The sequence below is a fragment of the Acomys minous genome, assembly GCF_964271855.1.
Source record: "Acomys minous genome assembly, chromosome: 6".
Classification (NCBI taxonomy): Eukaryota; Metazoa; Chordata; class Mammalia; order Rodentia; family Muridae; genus Acomys; species Acomys minous.
In genome coordinates this window covers 60,302,749-60,325,070 of record NC_140487.1, presented here as the reverse complement: position 1 = coordinate 60,325,070, position 22,322 = coordinate 60,302,749, and the positions used below count along the sequence as shown (strand labels likewise).

Genomic DNA, 22,322 nt, shown 5'->3' with positions numbered 1-22,322 from the left:
GGACACAATAACAAAACCTTAAGGATATCAGTTCCAAGGAATGATTCTCTGGGTGTGAGCCGCAGGATTTCTTCTGCTGGAACCTGGGGTAACCAGAACCCAGAACCTCAGCAGGAGCCGGAGCCCTGAAGCCTTCCCTCGAGCAGTTCTCTCTAGGAGCATCTTGAAGTGCAGCAATGAACAGCCAAAACTATCCCAAGTCTCCAAAAAGCCCCACCTCCAGTTCTGGGCTCATTTATATATCTCCTCCCAGAGTCTGTTCACAGGATCTTTTCAGCTGGCAACAATTAAGCTCCTGCATGAGGTGGTTGCTCTTCTAGTGAATTAACCTCACCTGTTCTCTCACGAGACCTTTTCGATCCCACACTTGGAATCCTAAAAAACAGGTTTATCTCTTCTTCACTTTTTTTTTTTTCCGAGACAGGGTTTCTCTGTGTAGCCTTGGCTGTCCTGGGCTCACTTTGTAGACCAGGCTGGCCTCGAACTCACAGCGATACGCCTGCCTCTGCCTCCCAAGTGCTGGGATTAAAGGCGTGCGCCACCAACCCCCGGCTCGTTGATCCTATTTCTTATCGCATGAAGAAGGCTGGTCTTCAATGAGACCAGGAGTAAAACAGGTTAAGAGGGAAGCTCAGGATTAAATGATCCATAGGTCCTTGGTATTCCCAAGGCTGAATCAGAGACCTACATTCTTGCGGGAACTGAGGAGAGGCCGCCCTTGAATATCCCATCTAAACCCAGCACAGCTCAATTCAAGAAAGCAATGGCTGCTTGTCTGCAGTCGCTGGTCTGCAGGCTCATCAGCCCAGGCCACGCTTTCCCTAGGAAGCATCTGCCATAGCTGAGCATGGCAGGGTACTAGGCTTGGTTCTCCTGCCCACAGTACGCTCACCTGACGAGCGCTATCTTTGCCTCAGAACTCCCTGTTGAGTGGCTGAGACTTTACACAGGAAGGTGTGAGGCCTACATGGTTCTACTCCTCTTCTCTCTCTCTTTCTTTTCTTTTCTTTCTTTCTTTCTTTCTTTTTTTTTTTTTTTTTTTTTTTTTGGTCTTCTTTAGTAGAGTTGAATTGTTGTGATGATCACTGCTCTATGTCAACTTAGCTGGGCTAAAGGAGCTTACAGAACCATGACCCACAAGCCAAATGCATCTGCATGTATCATAAATTACTGAGACCCAGAAACTCAAAATGAAGAAAGTCACCATTTGTGGTGTCTCGAGTAGGCCGAGAGTGAAGGGTGGGCATCAGAAAGCGTGTTTCCTCATCAGAGAGCAATGGGAGCTCATGTGGCCTCATGCCAGGACAGAGACAGAACCCAGCAGAGCCTCTTACAACATAAAGGACTAGTATTCCCAGAGCACCAGGCACATACACATTGCCAGATGACAATGAGTGAGTCAAATGAGGTATTTCTTTCTCGTTTCATAAACCTTCTCTTCTTATGGGGAGGTCCATGCTGCCCCGATAGAGAAGGCACAGAAAACAAGATAGAGGTCATGGAGACCTTGGTCTCTCTTCTCTTGTCACTGAGCAACTTCAGTGGCACCAAGGGGAAAGACACCAAGCTGGTGAGATAGGGGAGCTTTAGGTTAGATAAGAGTGAATTTTTCAATAGCTGAAAGAGGAACTGCTCAAGCACCCACACTCTATGAGGATCCACCTAACACACGTTCCACTAGTGGGTACAGGAGACTGTCAACAAAGATGGCTGATGACTTGCTGTGTTCAAGAGGATTTAGTAGAAGTGACATTGCGTGAGGTCTGAGGTAAAGGCTGCTCCTGCTCTTTGTTTCAGGGCTATCATGTTAGGAAACACAGACCAGCCTTTTAGACGAAGAGAGAGGCCCAGCCAAGATCTAGAACCAACTGCCCAGTGGCTTGTTGGGGGACATCTTGGGCCACCTAGGTCTGGGAAAGGAAGCATTTGGGCATCATCATTTAACTCTGCTTCCCCGACAATGCCTGCTCCTGACTCATGCTCCCTCTACTTGCCTCGCCTGCCATGATGGACTGTGCCCTCCTTCAACCATGAGCCAAAGCAAGCCTTCCCTTCTTAAGGTCACAGAACGTAGAAAAGTAGCTAATAGGTCATGAAATCAAAACAAATAAAGGCTTGTCACTTTGCACTTGATTTGGGATTGGTGTGCCCAGCTACAGAGGACTGGTGTGGTGGAAAAAGAGATCCAACGGTATAAGTTTGAAGGTGGTGGTGGGAGAAATATTTATCTCCTGTTTGACATCTACTAAGCACAATTCATTTAAGTAACTACATGGGCAAAAGGCAGATAATGCAATGATGCTATATAGAGTCTAGATGCACCCCTCGTCCATATTCTCTGATGCCTAAGTACCTACCTGATTGTTCTGGTGACTCTCCTTTGCCCTAGTCAGCTGCACTGCTCTGGGGACATCACCCACAGAACCCTTGCAGCTCCCAGCTGTGACATTGACTAGAGACAGAAGTGGAGGTAAGGATGAAACTTTAAAGGCTCAGGAATAGAACAAAACTCACAAATCTCAGAAAGCTCTGGAAACTTACAAGATTTAAAGCCTCCCTTTCAAAGGTTATATAAACAGTAACAATTGCTGGGCAGAGGAGTCTGAATAGCTGAGTTATAAAAGAGCTCACAGAACACACCTTTCCTGAGTTGCCACTCCTTCTGGGAAGGCTTTTCAGTATTACAGCTGGCTTTGAGTCACATGTGTTCCTTGTAAGTAACCTCTCACGCATTCTCATGTCGTGTATCAATGTGGAGATCAATGGTTAACTCATGGGAAATGCTTCTCTCCTTCCAGCATGAGGGTCCTAGGAATCTAACTGTGGTCATCAGGCTTGGCAGCAAACACCTTTAACCACCCATCCATCTCACTAGCTCGTAGCAGGCGTCTTGCTAGAAGCTCGGTCCAGCCTCAGCCCCAGGTCCCCCTCAGTTTGTGTTTCATATCCCACCTTCCTCTGCCTCAAGAAGAGGAAGGGGGATCCAGAGGCAGGGCTGTTTCTTGTGCACACCCACCTGTTCCAGAATGTCTTCTAGGCTCTGCTGTGGTAGGCACAGGCCACACTGGGAGTCAGACATCTGTAAGCAGGACCTGCCCTACCACACCATGGGCTCATCATCCATCCTTCCCACCTGCAGCCCTATGGACTCATCTCTCCCTCTCTACGCCCGACTTGCCTTGTAGGTAGGATGAGAACAGCGATTCTTTCAACATCCCTGAGAACCTGTAAGAGCACATGCCTAGGTTTAAGAGCGGATCATGGACTCTGAGTTTATTTGCAAACTTATTTCAACACATACTATTTTGAGAGCATCATCCATGTTTACCGTGGCCCCATTTACAATGGACTAGGTGCACACTGACTGAATAATGGGTAAGGAAAATGTAGTCTATGTCCACAGAAAGCATTAGTCAGCCCTAATACGTTGACATGAGAAGTGCTGGATTTTGGCTTCAAGTGACATGAACAGAAACAGAAGAGCAATGCTGCACGTCCTCTCTCATGGGAGGGAGCTGAGCTAGACGGGCCTGCGTGAAGAGCAGTGAACAACAAAGCTCAGAAAGAGCATGGGGGTGTGTAGATAAACTGTGTCCACCGTACTTGTGTGTGCAAGCAATATGTACAATTAACATGTGTTAGCAAGACACTTTAAACTATTTAGTGGTCCACAGAGATTTAGAGACTGATGTTTGAGCACATTCCCAGGCCTGACTGAGGTGACAGCACTGGGAGGACAGGTGTAGGCAGAGAGGCATCTGAACAGGCCTGTGGGTTGTTCTGCAGTGCATCTCAGAGATCCCAAGGATGGAGCTAGCCCCATCCATCTAAAATCCAGATCCTGTGGGAAGACCCTGAGTCCTGGACAGAAACCCTGGTAGAGGAAGAGGGCTCTGACCCCCCAGGAGCTGTCTTGCAGGGTTGGAATGGGATCCCTGGTCTGGCTTCTGCAGAGCCTCCAGTAGAATTCGATTTGTGATGCCTCTAATGACATTACATAACGGTATTACATAAACCCGTTACATAAATCAGTGTCCTGTCGTTGACCAGGAAGGTCCCCTGCCCCGAGGCTGACCTAATCCCAAACCTGAAGGCTCTGTTTTCTGTGGGCAGTTGGTTTAATCTCCTCCCTCTGTCTCCAGTGCAGCCTGCCTAGATCTAGCTGTTCCCATCTTTAGTATCTTGGGACCTCCACCATCTGCATCAGGCCACTGTTCCACCTTTCTAGCTCTTTTTTTTTGTTTGTTTGTTTGGTTTGGTTTTTGTTGTTGTTGTTGTTTATTTATTTATTTATTTTTCCTTTATTAATTTATTCTTGTTACATCTCAATGGTTATCCCACCCCTTGTATCCTCCCATTCTTCCCTCCCTCCTCTTTTCCCCTTATTCCCCTCCCCTATGACTGTTCCTGAGGGGGATTGCCTCCCCCTGTATATGATCATAGGGTATCAAGTCTCTTCTTGGTAACCTGCTGTCCTTCCTCTGAGTGCCACCAGGTCTCCCCCTCCAGGGGACATGGTCAAAGGTGAGGCACCAGAGTACGTGAGAAAGTCATATCCCACTCTCCACTCTACTGTGGAGAATGTTCTGACCATTGGCTAGATCTGGGTAGGGGTTTAAGGTTTACCGCCTGTATTGTCTAGCTCTTGTCATACACTCCCTCCTCTCTCCATGGCGCATCCCACAGCCCTTCCCCAGAGACAATCTTGCAGCCCCTCCCACAACAGCTGCCCCAGAAAGCACAGGGAGCCGTTCATCCTGTGTAAGTATCTCCAACCCTGCTTTGTCTCCAGCTAAGTCCCAAGAGTCAAAAAGGAAGTAAACTCTGAGTTCCCCTAAAGGATAAAGTAAGAGACTCTCTGAGGCCCATGGAGTCCATAAAAATGTCAGCAAAGGCTAGATATGGTGGCACACACTGTTAGTTCCATCCAGCATCTAGGAGGTAGAGGCAGAGGCAGGTGGATTTTCCTGAGACAGGATGACAGCCTGGTCTACATGGTGAGACCCTGTCTCTAAAAAAAAAAAAAAAAAAAGGCAACCAAAATCACCTGTATAGGTAAAAATGTAATTCTGTCTCGCAGTAGCTGTTTCGAGTCCTCCAGAGCCAGCTCCCAACCTCTGGGTACCCAGAGCTTTCCTTTCAGGCTCTCCTACAGCTCCGAGGCCATGTATCTGGAAATAGTGGCTTTGCAAAGGTAATCAAATTAAGATGAAGTCATTAGGTTGGGTATAATCCAATAGGACCTGTGTCCTTAAGAAGAGAAGACACAGATGCCCACAGAACAATGGCTCTGGAAGTCATATGAGGTCAGAAGGGGAGATGGGGAAGCATCCATCAGTGATGGGTCAGATAGAATGGAGGCAGCAGAGTCCCCATCCCCCCACTCCCAAGCAAGGGCTTGAGGTCCTGTTAGCACCTGGGCTTCAGGCTTGCAACCTCCAATGCAAGGACAAGGCAGGAGCTGCTTTGTCATTTTGAGCCTTCCAGACGCTGGTACTCTGCTAAGAAGACTTCAGAAAAGGAATATGGTGCCTTTGGTGAAGGAGCATTGGGTACAGACCATCCCCCCGCCTTCTTTTTGTGTGTGAAGGTTGGCATGGATGGTAGGGGAGGAAGAAGGCATCATCAAGAGACAGGGAAACTCCCAGGCAGGTCTCAGATACCCAGGCCAGCTGAGAGGCTGGGCCTGGATAGTGTCAGCTGTCTGCGACGCAAAGCATCTTTTCCTGGGGGTCTCCACCACCTGTTCTGGGAGCACATGTCAAGATCCTGAGAACTTCCTGTCGCCCCGCCCCATGTGTTCTCTTGTCTGTTGCACAGCTGGCCTCCCCTTCGCGTTATCTTCTAGGACACTTGTTTCCCATCCCAAGTGCCTTTATCCAGCTTGTTGCAGAATGCACTTTCCATGAAAACTGGGCTTTACCCAGCTTGTTCATTTCTAGGTGTTTTATTTATTCTTATTTTTATTTTATTTTATTTTTGTTTTTCAAGACAGGGTTTCTCTGTGTATCCCCTAGCTGTCCTGGAACTCATTCTGTAGACCAGGCTGGCCTCGAACTCATGGAATCCACCTGCCTCTGCCTCCCTAGTGCTGGGATTAAAGGTGTGTGCCACCATGCCCGGTGTTTCTAAGTGTTTAAAATTGTGTCCTTAATGCCTCAGCATAGCCTGCAGGCCTGTGTCTTAGCATGTCTCTGAAACTGATAGTTTGTCACTGAGACCCAGACACTTCATGCTTTCCTTACTATGTCCAACACTGTTTTCATAGTCCTGGGCACAGGAGGATGATGCTTCCCTCTTCTTTCCCAGGAGATAGACATGGAGGACCCTGGATGTGTGGAACCATGCTGCCTGGATGGCCAGGGGCCCAGACCACAACACTGACCTCCCTGCCAATTTGATTCATCTTCTCTGAGACGCCTCCTGACCAGACACCTTGTATTTGTGCTTGTCTTCCGTATTCACAGGCCAGGTCCATCGATGAATCTAAGCTTATAGACTCCAGGAATGAGAGGGTGCTCTCTGCAAGGGGGTACAACATCATTCACAATAGCTACTGGACAGAAACAACCTATCAATGAAATGGATAGAGAAACAAACAAACAAAACTATAGACACACAGTGGAATATTATTCAGCCTTTAAAGGGAAGAAAACTGGGCTCAAACCTGTATTAAAAGACTAAAACAAAAATTAAAGGAATGCTATGCCTGTAAGATGGCCCAATGGGTTCAGGTACTTCCTGTGTGATGCCCAAGATCACATGGCAGAAGAAGAGAGCAGACTCACTCAAGTTGTCCTCTGATCTCCACATGCATACTGTGGTACACAGACACACAGACACACACACACACACACTGCGTTTACTTTTTTTAAGAAAGGGAATTTATAAAGGAGATTCTGGTATGTGCTATCGTATGGATGGACCTTGCAGTTTTTTTTTTAACTGAGTGAAATAAGCCAGACAAATATTATATGCTCCAACTTATGGGAGAGTCCTAATGGTCAGGTTCATAGAGAAAGTAGAATGTTCGTTGACAGAGGCTGCCAGATGAGGAGAAGGGAGCCATTGTTCCATGGGCAGAGTCCCTATCTTCTCAGCTGACACTGGGGCCTGCACGCATGTGGAGGATGGTATGACATTCATATAACAATGAACGGTTGGTGGTTACTAACCTGTACTGTCTAGTTCTGTGTCAACTTGACACAAGCCAGAGTCATCACAGAGCAGTGAGCCTACACTGAAAAGAAAATGCCTCTGTAAGATCCAACTGTAAGGCATTTTCTTAATTAGTGATCAATGGGGGAAGGACCCAGCCCATTGTGGGTACCGTGCCTTGAACAGGTGGCCACGGGTTCTGTGAAAAAGCAGGCTGAGAAAGCCATGGGAAGCAAGCCAGTAAGCAGTACCCCTCCATGGCCTCTGCATCAGCTCCCGCCTCTAAGTTCCTGCCCTGTTTCAGTTCCTGTCCTGGCTTCCTTTGCTGATGAACAGTGATGTGGAAGCACAGCAGAATAATAAACCCTTTCCTCCCCTAACTCGCTGTGGTCATGGAGTTGGATTCATCACAGCAACAGAAACCCTAATTAAGACAATATCCATCTGCTTGAACATCAGTCGTTTCAGCAGAGGTGGGATTTCTCTGAACCTACCCCAAGACAGATAACCAGTTTTCATCACTGCCCCAGAGTTACATAAAGCCCCCTTACAATGGCCTTGAGGGGGCTGGAGAGATAGCTCAGTGGTTAAGAGCACTGCTTGTTCTTCCAAAGGTCCTGAGTTCAAGTCCCAGCAACCACATGGTGGCTCACAACCATCTATAATGAGATATGGTGCCCTCTCCTGGCATGCAGAGGTACATGCAATCAAAACATTGTATACATAATAAATAAATATTTAAGGCCTTGAGGTTGATCCTAAGGTCTCTACCTCCTGCTTGCTTAGCCCTCTTCTTAGCCCAGGGCACACTCCCCTCCAGAAACACCCCTGACTTCTCCAGCCTATACCCTGACCTTTCTCTGCCCATTGGTCTCAAATATCAAATAGAATACAATACCTGTGCTTGCCCAGCCACACGTGATGGGCATGATGTGGAGCTCAGGTCTGTGAGTCTGGAGCTACGCCTTTCATTCCTTTACCATCTCCCAGAGCACTCAGCATTAAGGAGCATGAAGGGCCATCCACAGGACATAGCTTGTGTTACATCTGATGAATCAAACACACCAGATCAAGGGCTCGTGCTGTGTTTCCTACACTGTTTGCACAGGGCCGGGTGGATTTGCAAGCTCAGAGGGATTAAAATGCCAGAGTCTCTCTACCTGCTTGTCTGAGCTGGTCAGAGACACACCTAGACTCTCTTTGACTTGAGATTAAGCAGGCATGCTTGGCCAATCTTTCTGACCAGCACTCTCAGTGTCCCTCTGCAGACAGAGGGGAGAAGACAGCAGACACAAGCAAGATGCCTGTGTTGCCTGGGTCACATGACAGGCAGATTTCACTAGAGCCTGGATTAGCTGCTGCTAAAGTCCACTCACTTTGCTCGGCCCTTGCCAAACAGTCTCTTGTCACTGATTGGTTCCCCCAAGCTTGGTGACCGAAGAAGAGAACGAGAAGAGAGATTGAGACACAGCATTCTGGGCATCTGAACGGCGGCCAAGGCAAAGCAATGCAAGGGCCGCCGCTGCGTGGTTTGTTGAAAACACCACACACAGATCCTCCCCCGACTCCTCCTTCTCCAAAGGCAAAAGCAGGAGCACACAAAGCCTTCGTTACTCCTCTGTTTGTGGCCACTGACATTTCCTCCCCAGCCAGACTGTAAGTTCCTCACGGGCAGACGGCATGATCTATCCATGGGTGTTACATACTGGGACTACAGACCGCCTGCTTCATACCTGCTTACTACAGACAATCTCTCTGTTAAACAAGACTTGGAGGAAACTAAACATATGTTGGCTAGTTAATGAAACATTTCACCGGAGATTATTTCATACATAAATAAATACATATGATTTGTGCTTTACTTCTTAGAGCATTTTTTGAGTACCAGTACAGGGGATGGCTCACACCTGGGCCCCCACCTGGAGAAGCACAGGAGTGTGTATTAATTTTAGTAAGAGCCCCTCTGACTGGACCTAGAGCTCTTCCTTGTGGCAGTCATCAGATCTTGGGCCGAGGAGGGATGGAAATTGAACACTGAGTTTCACATATGCCAGACAAGGCCCTGCCACCAAGCTCCAAGCCCAAAACTATCCCTTTTAAAGTTCTTTTTATTTACTTAGTGTGTGTACACACATATGCAAACTACAACCCACACATGGGGGTCAGAGGACACCTTGTAGGAGTCAGTTCACTCCTTCCACCTTGTGGGGTCCCAGGATCAAATGCAGGTGTGCAGTAGGCATCTTTACCTGCTAAGGCATCTTGCCGGTCCCTTCTCTCCCCCACCACCCATGTCTCAGTAGGCTCTCTGGGCTAGCCTTGAACTCACACTGTAGCCCAGGTTAGCTTTGCCCTTCTGATTCCCCTCCCCCCACCCCCTCGCTTCAGCCTCTAGTGGCTGGGGAGGCAGCCCTGCACCACCGGTCTCTGGCCCAGTTGTTTTTGAGCACTTATCGTTTGTTTTAACCACCAGGCTTGACACTAAACGACTTTTGCAAACAAGCTCCAAGGACGATTTGTTGGGTGGTGACTCTTCGAGAGAATGTGAGAGCCCAGAAATGCCTAGCACGTGGCGGCGCTCATCAGACACACTGAGGGACCGAAAAGCTGTCACTACACAACAATTCCAGAGTGTGTGGAGAAGGGACAGGCGGCAGGATAGCACTGCATACACGCGTGAGCCTAACAGAACAGTCCATGAAACAGTAGACCGGAGGTGGGGGGGGGGGCCGGGGGCGGGAGCGGGGTAGGGGGGTGGGGGAGGGGAGCGGCGGTGGGCGGCAGCTTCAGAAAGAAGCTGAGCTGGGTGTTGGACTGGGAGAGTGGTAGAGATTCCAAGAGCTAAAATGCTCACACTCACACTGAGCAACGGTCACCTACTCATTCTTAGCCAGGAAACAAAACCTTGCACACGTTCATGCCCTTGGCCTTACCGTGAAAGAGGCTTCCCGCCCCTCCCTCACCTGTGTCCAGGTCTCATTCTCTTAATACCTGCTCAGGGACTTTCCTTCTGTGATTCACTTTGGCAATTGGAACTCACCCTACTGGGATGCTGAGCACCATCGCCTCGTCCTCCTCCCTGGTGCAAGACCCTGGGTTCCTGTGCTCTCCTCCCGGAGCCTTCAGCTGCTTCCTCCTTCCTGAAAACAGCCAGGCATCCCTGCAAACTACCTCCCCTGCCCCGCCTGCCCCCCCCCCATCCTCCTCTCTATTCTCTGGTGTCTCCAGTCTTTGCAGATTTCTCAAAGTGCCCTTCCCTCATTATTGGTGCACCACACCAGTGTTTGGTCCAAGGCATCCTTTTTTTTTTTTTTTTTTTTTTTTTTTTAGACAGGGTTTCTCTGTGTAGCCTTGTCTGTCCTGAACTAACTTGTAGTCCAGGCTGACCTCGACCTCACAGAGATCCTCCTGCCTCTACCTCCCAAGTGCTGGGATTAAAGGCATGTGCCACCACTGCCGGGCCCCAAGGCCTCCTCTTTTTTCACCCCATACTCACTCCTTTGGAGGGCGGACATCTAATACCTAATAGCATCTGACAGTTCTCCGACCACCTGTGCTCAGCTTGCCATATCCTGCGCTCTGTACCAATATGGCCTACTTTCTACAAGTCATACTTGGGAGGCCCAAGGCTGCTCTCCCAGCATAAATCTGCTCTCCCATCCCTGTGGACCCTTCTGGGGCAGGGGGGTGAGGTGGGGTTGTGTGTGGGGGTGGGGAGGCCGCTAGCTGGGTAAGCAGAAGTCAGGCCTCGGTGGTTTCACCATCCTCAGTGAGTCCTGTACCATCTGCCTAGCGTTTCTTGAATTCATCACTTCTCCACACCCATAGCCCGAGGTCTCCACCGTGCAGCAGGCGGGTGACTGATACACAAGTCTTCATCCAGTCTTTCCAAAGCACAAGAATGTTAACCCAGCCATGTTTCCGCCACCCTGCCCAAACCCTGCTGTCCCCACTCCCTGAGATGCCGTGTGACCTCCTGTACAATGGAGCGACCCTGGGCTTTTGGGCTCTCAGGCTGCTTCCGGCTTCTCCTCCTCTGTCATCGGACACTGCAGCTCTCTGGATCTTGGCTTGGACCTGATCTTTTACGTCCATCTAACCCCACCCAGGCTTCCCATGACTTCTTCAGGTGCGGCTTAAGAAGTGGCAGCCTACCAGCGTCCCTTGACTATGCTCGATTTCTGTTCACCCCAGGAGTCCACTGGGCTGGCCAGGTTTTGGTTTTGTCTGTGTTGTTGCCAGCCTAACACAAGCTAGAGTCATTTGGGAAGAAGGAACCTCAATTAATAAAATCCACCAGACTGGCCTGTAGGCAAATCTGTGGGGGCATTTTCTTGATTAATGGTTGTTGTAGGAGTTGTAATAGTTGTTGTGAGCAGTGTCCCACCCCACCCCCAGGTGGTCCTGTGCTTTTTTTTTTTTTAATAGAAAGCAAACTGAACAAGTCATAAGAACAGGCCAATAAGTAAGCAGTATTCCTCCATGGTCTCCCCTTCAGTTCCTGCCGACTTCCCATGACCTGAAAGTGTAAAACACGCAACCCTCCTTCCTGTCCAAGGTGCTTATTGGTCAGTGTTTTATCACAGCAACAGTAAGGCAAAGCAGGGAGCAAACTTGTACCACGATGGGAGGGTCCTTACCTCATCGGCTCCCTACCCTTTCCAGGCTTAGCACCCAGGGAACAGTTGCCAGGGGTGTTTTTGTGGTTAGTCATCTATTAATAGGCTAGAAATGGGTCTCAGCTCGTATCTATGCTCATTTTAATGGAAGTTGAAGTTCTGGGAGGGTAACGGATTCCCTACAAGTCCCCCACGAAGCAGAAGAGAGGTCCAGTCCCCACCCACTTCTGCTAGTCCTCTCACTGCCAATCAGCCCCACTGCTTCCGTCTGTCTCAGCTGGGCTGGGAGGGCAGTTGTAGTGCCTCCAGGCTCAAGTGCTCCTCACCAGGAGAAATCTTTATGGTGCAGGGTGTTGCTTCCTTCCTTCCCAGGCAGGTGGGGGTAAGGGTGCCTCTCCAAGGGCCGCAAACAGATGGTACAGCGCCCCAGCCCATGCTAGTCCCTTGGGAACAGCCAACAGTAACCAGCACCCTCTAGTCCTCACCCCCGCCCCCTTTCCACGCCAAATGTCTGAGCTGCACACACACACACTACACGTGCGTGCATGGTACTTTTTTTTTTTTTTTGGCATCTGTGTGTATTACACTTTGCTTGGGAAGAACAACCAGCTAGCTAAGTTTAGCTTCCCTGGACTGACAGGAAAGGGCTTTTCCTGTGGCTGGAGGTGGTAGTGAGTGGAAGAGTCAGACTTTCCTTCTCTGGCTCAGTGAACCACCCCAGAACTCCAGATCTGAACTTTAATGAACGTCAAGTACATAAATAACTATTCTTTCCCTCTATTTAGAGGTTTCTTGCTCAGTCTCCTCTTGACCTGGTTGATTCCCCCCCAAAGACGTCTGTTTTTCAATGTGGTATCTGCAAGGCTTCTCTCTGCGTGTTCTTTGTCACAACTGTCCATGAGCTGAGTACGCTTTTCCGGCTTTCTCAACTAACATTACGGAAAGGACAATGACTCGGGTGTCCTGGTACTTCTGTAACAACCTAGGTGTGAATGATGAAAACCCACCAAGTCTCCAGGCACGAGTCTCCCAAATCTGTCAGGAAAGGAAGGATGCCAGTCACAACTCTTCCTAGAAGAAGATTGGAGGCGGTACCACCTCGGAGGGATTGGGCCAGGCTGGAGCAGTGAGGTTTGAGGCTGCAGCTGGGAGGGTCGCTTCCCCATGGATGCGTTGGTGCCGCACCAGGTGGGTCTTGCGGCTGAAGCTCTTGGCGCACTGTGGGCAGGAAAAGGGGCGGGAGCCGGTGTGGATCGCCTGGTGACGGACCAGGTTGGTTTTGGAGCTGAAGCAGCGAGCGCAGACTGCGCAAGCGTGGGGGCGGCTGCCTGTGTGCACTGCCTGGTGGCGGCCCAGGTGAGATTTGCGACTGAAGCGGCGACCACACTGCGCACAGGCGAAAGGTCTAGCCCCGCTGTGGGCCCGGGAGTGGGCGACTAGATTGGGCCGTGAGCCGAAGCGGCGGCCGCACTGCGCGCAGGCGAAGGGCCTTTCGCCCGTGTGCACTCGCCGGTGCCGGGCCAGGTGCTGCCCGTGCGCGAAGCCGCGCCCGCAGTCCGGGCAGAAGAAGGAGCGTTCGCTGGAGGTGGTGTGCTGGGGTGCCGCGGGCCCCGAACCCGGGCCACAGTCAGGAGCGTGGGGAGTGCAGGCCGAGGGCTCGGCTGCGCCGGGGTCCACGTTGGCGTTCAGTGCACACTCATCGCACCCAAAAGGACGACCCTCGGAGAAATGCAGACTCTGGTGGGTAGCGAGGTTCTTTTTCCAGCCAAAGCTCAGACCGCAGTGGGAACAAGCGAAAGGCTTGGGCCCGGGAGGGGACGGGGTTAGGGATGTGATGGGGGAGTGGGGAGAAGGGGGAGCATCAGGAGAGGACCGGGTGCGGTTAGCAGCGTCGTGTACCCTCTGGTGCCGTATCAGGTGCTGCTTGTGCGTGAAGCTACGTGTACACTGAGTGCACTGGTAGGGCCTCTCGCCCGTGTGGATGCGTTGGTGGCGGATCAGATGTGTCTTCTTACGGAAACGCTTCTCGCATTCCGTGCAGGGGAAGGGTCGCTCTCCAGTGTGGGTCTTCTGGTGCGAGCCCAGGTGAATCTTCTGGCTGAAGCGTTTGCCGCACTCGGCGCACGGGTAGGGCCGCTCGCCAGTGTGCGTGCGTAGATGGCGGGTCAGGTGGGCTTTCTTGCTAAAGCGCTTATCGCACTCTGAGCACGGGAAGGGCCGCTCTCCGCGGTGGCTGCGTTGGTGCAGGAGCATATGGGCACGCTGCGTGAAGCTGCGGCCACAGTCCGGGCAGGCACAGGGACCCTCGCCCCGGTGCAACCTCTGGTGCAATCGCAGGGTTAGCTGATCTCGGAAACGCCGCTCACATTCCTCGCAGCCATAAGGTTTCTCAGGGATCGGGGCCCACCCCGACAGCGCGAGCCCACCTAGTGCCCCTGGAGTCCCTGGCTCCAGTTTGTACGCCACAGCCAGGTGACCCAAGTCAGGAGTGGGGAAAGGGCTGGGAAGGAAGGAGAGATGCTGGGGCCATTCCACTTCCTCCTCTGCCTCCTGGTCCTCTTCCTCAACCTTCACCTTCCGTATCATCCATTCCTCCCCTACATAGTCAAAAAGGAAAAAAAAATGTGAAAGCACATCCATCCATGGGCACATCCTCACTTACAGTATCCCTGCAGTCTGCCTCCTTTTTGTACCCCACTCAAAGCTTCCTGGGAATCAGAGAACCCCAAAGTTCTTTCAGCTTTCTGTTCCCTTTGCAGGAAACAGTGCTGGCAAGCACCGCCCCTCTTGGGGCTTTTCTCCCTGGCTGGCTAGTTTCCCCGACCCCAGGGCCTTACCCAGAATCCTTAGCAGACAACCCTTCCCTCTGCTCGCTCCCTCCCTCCACAACACATCAGCTGCCCACTTCTGTCCTCAAGCTTTCTCTTGAGCTTCCATCCTTGTGGAGGCTGGCCCCTGTCACTCACTCTGGCCCTCTTGAGTGTCCTTCAAACTGGCTATAGTGTCAACCTGGTCTTGGCACTCCCCAGCTAACTTTAACCATAGAACCTTGCACCTCTCCCTTTGCTTCCCCCGGAAGCCCGCCCCCCATTCCCACCCCTCCTACCCCCAACACCCTGTGCTCCATCCGTGCTCCATCCGGGTTCTCAAATGCTCCCTCCTCTGCTGCATCTCCCATTGGCTCCGCTGTTCAGCTCCCTTTCTCCTGCTCTACCGGACTGGGAAGTCCCATTAAGAAAGAAGCTGAGCCTGGGTGTGGTGGTGTACGCCTTTAATCCCAGCACTCCCAGCACTTGGGAGGCAGAGGCAGGTGGATCGCTGTGAGTTCGAGGCCAGCCTGTGAGTACTGGATAGCCAAGGCTACACAGAAAAACCTTGTCTGGAAAAACCAAAAAGAAAAAAAAGCAAGAAAGAAGCTGAAGTTTATAGCATCAAGGGAAGAATTAAGGAAGAGAAGACAGATGAGGCGGGTGTTTACAGGCTGGGGGAGGGGCAAGGGGCTGGCGAGTGTTCAGATGTTGGGAGAAGCAGAGAAAGGCCTCAAGGGAAGCCTCAGCCCGAGGGCAGATTCAAGTTCCTAGGGAACTCTCACAAAAGGCATCCATGCCTGCTGAAAGAATCTGTTCTCTTCCTTCCTTCTAAGCACCACCCCCAATCATGTCTGAGAACACTTGAGCCACATGATCTGAGTGCTGCCTGGCCCTGAAAGCCTGTCATAGCCCGAGCCTTGATCATATTACACACAGATTACACTTGCTCCCCGCTTCTCACTCACTGGTTCCCAATCACTGTCTGCTTAGCCTCCCTGCCAACTCCTCTGCACTGAGCTCCCACACCCCAATTCCGGCTTCCCTCCTCCTCGAGGTGTGAAGCTCTGTCTTCCACAATGCTGCTCTTTTAACCTGTCACACGTCACCTTTCCTGCTTCCTGCCTGGAAGTCCTTTCTCCAACAATAATGTCTTCCCCTCACCCCCACCCCACCCCACCTCTTCCCCTCCTCCACCCCACTTGCAACAGCTGAAATCTATGCTTATCTCACAATGCCCTACAAAAAGCAACATTTTGACATGCCCAGCACATAGAGACCCTTTGCCATAACTCCCTATAGCAATTACCATTGATATTAGCCTCTGTGCTTAATCAAAGTCCCGTGGTTATGTATCATTGATTTAATTATTTGTCCCGCCTCATAGTAACAGCAGCCCAGCTATGGTTTAGCTTCTGGATGGGAGACATCTTGAATTCTAAGATCAGCTCTATGACCGTTTATTTGAGGCCAGCTATGACTGAGGCAGTGTGCACGGCGTGTCGCAAAGCATCATACCAGCCATGATATTACTGTCACCCCGATGATGGGTAAACAAGCCTCCCCTAGGGGAACACAGCACCCTCCCCAGAGCACTCAGCAGATCAGTGCAGAACACCGGTGCAACCCAGGTCTGTGCAGCTAGATGCTCCGTTTTGTCCTGCTACACTCACAACCTGTGTGCAGCAGGCACTAAATGAATCCTTGTTGAGTTAAGTGACGCCACTCAAGCAAGTGGTGATGAATGCAAGACACGATGAGTAGGGCCTTGGAGTGATTGCCTGGGGAATGGGAGGGATGAGCTGGTGACTACAGCCTGGGGCGGGAGTGGTGCGTGGGGTGGGCTGCTACAGACGAGTCGGGGGGCTTTTGGTACCATGAAAATCAGCCGAGATTTGGGGAAAGGAACATGGAGCTAGAGGCAGCGAGCAAGCTGATGAACAGCCTGTATCTTTGTGGCGATTATAATCCAAGAGAGCAACAGCACGTATGAATAGGGGAGGGGGGGGATGATGAGGGAAATTGGGACATCCTCAAGTGGGTGAAGGTGAGATGTACTTCTCTGTGGTACTTTCCTCTCCCATCCCCCTGTCCACAGATGTGAAACTCCAAAGGGGGACAGGGCCTGCATTCATCTTGGTCGGGAGGGCCTGGAGCACAGCTGTCTCCTCAGAGAGAACCCCTGGAATCTGCTTGGTCCCTGTTCCCTTTCACTTAGCCTGAGCATCAGGAAGACTCACCTGGGACAGAGCTCGCAGGCTCAGCCTTCTGTGGGGCACAGGCCTGGCTGCCCATGCAAGGAGCTTCAGCTTGTTCTGTGTGAATACCTTCTTTCTGGCCAGGGGTCTCAGGCCCTGAAAGAGATGAGGATGCCCCCCCATGGACTCCGGAAACACCGCAGATGAAAGACAGTGCCCACTGGTACTAGGAAGCAAGCCTGAGCTCGGCAAAGATCTCTCTCCTATGTCATACCTCCAACTGGCAAATTCCCTGTAGCTCACGCAGGTGCTAAGGGTGGACTGGAGCCACGACTATGAGGAATTTCTGGACTATGTGTTTTATGAGGAGGTGGAAGTAAGGAAAGACCTTTGACCTGAGCATTAGGTCAGTTCCAGGTTAGGAAGATAATAGTGCAAAGCCAGGCCATCTCTTGCCTTAGGCATTCCTGCTTTATCCTATCTGCAGCAGTCTAGGTCCCCCTGGCTAAGCTTTACCCTCCCACTGCACTTTCCGTCTCCTTAGGTGGTTTACAACTTTCACCATGTTTACAGTTCCTGCTGGCTGGCTGCTGTTCACTCGTAAGATTACGTTCTCTCAAGGGAGGGACCTAGGTCTGTTTAGTGCCTAAGGGACTCCAAATGTCCAGAATAGCGTCCAGCAGTGACGGTGCTTACTAGATGGCTTGTGGAAAAAGGAACACTCTCTCCTGAGCCACCCTCCATGGTCCCCACTTACCTGAGCAAGAGTGCAGTGTGCTCTGTTCTCTAGAGGATGGCATCTTCTCCTGCACATTACTGACCCCATCCCTGGGCTCACTTTGGGGAGCCATCTCTGGCTGTCCCACCGAGAATCCTGTTACAGGCAGAGGGATGAGGTCAAAGGAAGCTTCTAGTATTGAACTGATATCAGAGATGGGGCACTTTCCCAGCAGGGTTGTCTACAAGGACAAAGGACTACTGCCCAAGCTCCCCAGCAGTCTGGTCAGTTAGTAAGCTTAGCCCTTTTTCTTTTCTTTTCTCTTTCTTTTCTTTCTTTCTTTCTTTTTTTTTTTTTTTTTTTTTGTTGTTTTGTTTTTTTTGAGACAGAGTTTCTCTGTGTAGCCTTGACTGTCCTGGATTCGCTTTGTAGACCAGGCTGGCCTTGAACTCACAGCCATTCGCCTGCCTCTGCCTCCCGAGTACTGGGAGTGCTGGGATTAAAGGCCTGCGCCACCGCAAGCTTAGCCCTTTTAATAGAGGGTAGAAAAAAGAAAGAAAGCAAAGAAACTGAATAGTTTGAAATATAAGAAAAAAAAATCTGAATTCCAGTGCTGTGCAGAGGAGATGGTAGCTCAGTGGGTAAAGGTACTTGCTACCACCCCTAATGATCTGCATTTGGTTTCTAAACCCACATGGTAGGAGATAACTCAGGAAATTGTTCTCTCACCTTCATATGTGTGCATGTACATATAATGGAGAGAAACACAATAAATAAATAAATAAATAAATAAAGCATTTTGCTGTTTTTAGCTTCCAGTTCTCTGTGAATTCTATGCACACATACAGTGTAGAATAATCATACTGGTGTGGTCACTGGAGCACATGATGGTGACCTACCGCCTTTCCAGGCCCCCGTGGGCTCAGAACTCAGGGCTGTGAACAGCACTGCTGCATTATGGATGCCTAGGAACTCCCACCCGCCTGGTTCCTTTGTCCCCACTCACCCAATGAGTTCAGAGCCTCCAGGGTCTCTCTCATGGCCACCAGGAGTGGCTTTCCTAGGTGATCAGGCCACAGACCCTAAAAAGACAGCCCTGTTCAGATTCTTCCTGTCAGCCTCCACCTAGGTCTTTGCTGTCCCCAAGAGCACCCAAGTGATATCCCTGGAACAGGTGAGGGAACTCAGGGGACACTGGATTTGGAGCTGAGACCTCTGAAGGCGGGTAGCCAATCACATAGAGCCTTCTGCAAACTCTGGTTGGCTAGAGCCCTTGTCCTCACCTGCCCAGTCTTTAAAACCATTCCCAAGGCCATCAGAGGTCACTCATCACCCCTGTCCTGTGTCTTTGCCTGGGGAAGTACAGGGACACTTAGTTCTCTGGATAGAAGGTGGGAGACCAAGGTGGGGAGTGGAAAACTTCACCTGGACCCTGCATGCCCCAGGGGTAGGAGCTACTGAAATAGGAGCCAGCTCAGGGGGAGTAGTGACACTTCTGAGACACTAAGAAGGGTGGGGGTGGGGGTTGAACAGGGGTTCTTGCAGAGGTAGTAAATGACTCTTACTTCCTTTACCTAAACCCCTACCCCAAAGCCACACAACCCCCATAGGACTAACCCGACAAGAAACCCCCACCACCACCACCACCACCACCACCAGGCCAGGACACTCCCCGATTTTTGCACTTCCCAGCTCCTCCTCCAACCGGTTCTCTGCCCCTCCTTTAGCAGACTCCCCTCCCCCTTCCCTGGCAGCCTTCCCTCTGCCCCTCCCCTCTCTCATAGCCTTCCGCCCTCTCTCCCCACCAAATCTGGCAGCCTTTTGGGGCCCCTCCTACTGCCCCGCCCCTTTGGCTCCTCCCCCTGCGCACACCCGCTGGGTCAACCCCTAGGGGCCCCCTTCTAGTCGGCCCTCAGCAGCCACTGCCTCTCCTGACCCTCCTCTCCCAGCAGTCTTAGGCAGCGCTCCCCTCCCCCTCCCTCCTGTACCCGCCCGCCTAGTTCTCTGCGCACCACCCCCTTCCCGGGCAGCACACTCTCCCTTCCTTACCCCTCCTCTTTTCCTTCCTCCCTCCCCCCCCCCAACTCCCGCCCTCCCCTTCTCAGCTGCTCTCCCCCTCCCGCTTGCCCCTCCCCTCTCCTCCCCCACTCGGGTTTCTTTTCCTTCTTTCCTCTCCTCGGTTCCCTCCCCCTCCCCCACACCATCCTCCCCTCAGCTTCCCTCCCTCCTGCAGCTCTCCTTCCCCTCAGCGGCCCCCGCCTCCCTTCCCCCTCTGCCTACCCTGCTAGCTCAGGCTCCGCTTCCCTCCCCTCCGGGTCCCCAGTCTTGTTCTTCCCCTCCCCCTCCTGGTCCGCTCTCTCTAGCTCCCAGGTCTCACGCCCCCCACCCCGGGGAGACTCCAAGCTAACCCTGCAGTCTCCGGACCTACTCACTGGCTCTGCCCCTCCCCAACCCCCTTTCTTTCCAACACACCTCCCTCTCAGCGCCCCCCCAGCCCATTTCTGCTCCCCACTGACTTCACACCCTCTCCGGAGTTTTCCTCCTGAGCAGACTCCCCTCAATCCCTAATCCCCGCCCCCCGTAAGAGCACGGGAGTCACCACTCCGAGTCCTGGCCCCCTGCCCTGCTCAAGGCTCACCTGTCAGCGTCCTTCGCTCCCCAGCGGTTTCATTCCCCGCTGCCGGTTTCTTGCCCCTTAGAGCTGGACCCTTCTTCCTACACTCTAGGTCGAAGAACCCTACTCCCTCTCCTTGAGATCCTCCCTGCAGGCCCCTCCCGCCCTCTTCCCACCTGCTCCCACAGGGCCTTACCCCCACTCCTTGCCCACCCCCCGGCCCCCAGTTTCCTAGTTTCTCCCTCTGCTCCTAGACCCTCCCTCTCTTCCCTCCCTCTTCTGACCCCCGCCCCTCCCCCACACTCTAGTCGGCGCACCCCTTCCCTCGGGGTTGTCACCTGCCGTGAGCCGGCAGCTCTAGTAAAGCTCCGTTTGGGTGGCGGGCGGAGATCAGTGCCCAGGAATCTCCGGTGTCCTTACCTGGCGGGCTCCCCGGGCTGCGTACGGGGGACCCAGGCGCTCGGGCCTCCGGTCCCGGGCGGCCGCTTGCACAATGGCGCCTGCTGCCTGCAGCTTGGGTGCGGGCTGCCCGAAAGACTCCGGGACTGACAGCCCTGAAACTTCGTGGGGAGGGGAAGGAAAGGCGCGGAAGGAGAGGGTGCGGGGCAGCGTTGCGGGTGATGGGGGAGGAACCCGGGAAGCGGGAGTACTGCTCCGGGACACCAGGCTGAGGAGGAGGGTTTTTGAGAGACCCGTCGCGGGAGGGTGCACTAATGAGCTGAGTGCAGGTGACGGTCTGTAGGCAAGATGCCCGGAGTGGGGAGATGGAAAGTGGGAGCTTAAGACCGTGGAAGGGAAGAGAGGAGAGGAAGGGGAAAGAGGAGGCTAGGGAGGAAGGGCACTCGGGCTAGGAGGGAGGGTGCTCATAGCCTAGGAGGGAGGAGCTGGGGAAAGGTGGAGCGCAGAACGGGGTGGTGGTGGTAATGGTGAAGAGTTGGGGGGGGGGGAGCAGGGAGAGGAGGGGGCGTGTTTGGAGAGGAGAGCTGTGTGTGTACGGCTGTCTTTAAAATCGCCAGTGCCACCCGAGTATGTGGTAGCGCCGTGGTCCCGTGGGAGACTGTCTGGCCAGCAGAGATTGGGAGAATCAGTCAGGGACTCTCCACCAGGATCCACCCAGACTGGAGACCCACTGGCGGTGGGGGGTGAGCGGGCTGAGTACTAGGGGCCAGGCTGAGAGGGCTGAGTGAGGGTAGTGAAAAAAAATGGGGAAAAGTTGGAACCAAGTCCCCTACCGAGAGGGCTGGTCAGGTGTGGAATCTGCAGAGGGTAAGGCTGGGCTGGTGGCAGGGGTGACAGGTAGGGGATCGGTGGGCAAGAAAACCTCCTGGCGTTAGATGCGGACCCTTGCCCAGACTTCCACCATTTCTGTTCATGGGTGCACGTACTCCTGGGCCCTACCCATCCATCTCCGCTCCTGAGACACCCTCGCCACCTTCCTGGACCTAAAATCTAGGCTGCCTATTCTATGCCCTGTGACTTTCTGCAAACTCCCATGGGCTCCCATTTCCGCCTGCCTGCCCCTGTAGGGGAAAGGGCAGATCCAAGTTACATTTCTCCCCAGTCCAAGCTTCCCGTGTCAGCCAAGTTGCAGAACAGCTGGGAAAGAGTCTGGGAAGAGGAGGCTAGTGAACGGCCCTCCTGGACAGGACAAGGTCCCTAGCTATGCTACCTTGTCACAAGGATGGTGACACCTGTGGAATCGGCCTAAGGCTGACCTTATAGGATGCAGCAGGGGTGTCCTCAACATTTGCAGATAGAGTAAGGTCTGGAGCAATGGAGACCCGGAGGACCAGGAGGTCCTGTGACTCAAGATGCAAAAAGGCTCTTTTAATACCTGGATGCGTTTCTGGCTGCAGGCGGCCTAGGAGGAGCAGAGTGTGTCCCTCTGTGTGTATTAAGAAGGAGTTTTGAGAACTGCTGTCCACATGGGTAGGAAATATGCAGGAGCAGTTGTCCGGGTGACAGTATGAGAGAAGTTAGAGGGACATTGTGCCCATGACAGATGATGACCCTTCCCCGCGTCTCAACTCCCAGGCAACAACCCTAGCTTTCTGGAAGCAACTGGAGGGACTCATACTGGGCCCATTTTAGTTCCAGGCCCAATAGCAGGCCCAGAAGAAGGAACACCCAGGCCAGCTGTCGTGTACCAAAGATGGGTGATCATGCAGGATGCCCAGTGGGACCTCATTTCATTATGAAATGAAAGGG

At 52.3% G+C, this 22,322-nt stretch overlaps 1 protein-coding gene across 2 annotated transcripts; it reads right to left on the bottom strand.

Moving 5' to 3' along the window:
* Positions 1-11,901: 11,901 nt before the first annotated feature.
* ZNF467 (zinc finger protein 467) lies at positions 11,902-21,008 on the bottom strand. 2 transcript variants are annotated; one of them, XM_084786153.1, is made up of 5 exons: positions 20,535-21,008; positions 18,507-18,582; positions 17,540-17,656; positions 16,825-16,938; positions 11,902-14,374 (listed from the first exon to the last, which is right to left on the bottom strand). In XM_084786153.1, exons 2-5 carry the CDS (start codon positions 18,538-18,540, stop codon positions 12,849-12,851), a joined length of 1,791 nt encoding a protein of 596 aa, XP_084642279.1. In that variant the 5' UTR covers positions 18,541-18,582; positions 20,535-21,008; the 3' UTR covers positions 11,902-12,848. The 2 variants fall into 2 exon arrangements, with proteins under 2 accessions (XP_084642279.1, XP_084642280.1); XM_084786154.1 differs by lacking the exon at positions 20,535-21,008 and adding an exon at positions 20,139-20,260.
* Positions 21,009-22,322: the final 1,314 nt, after the last annotated feature.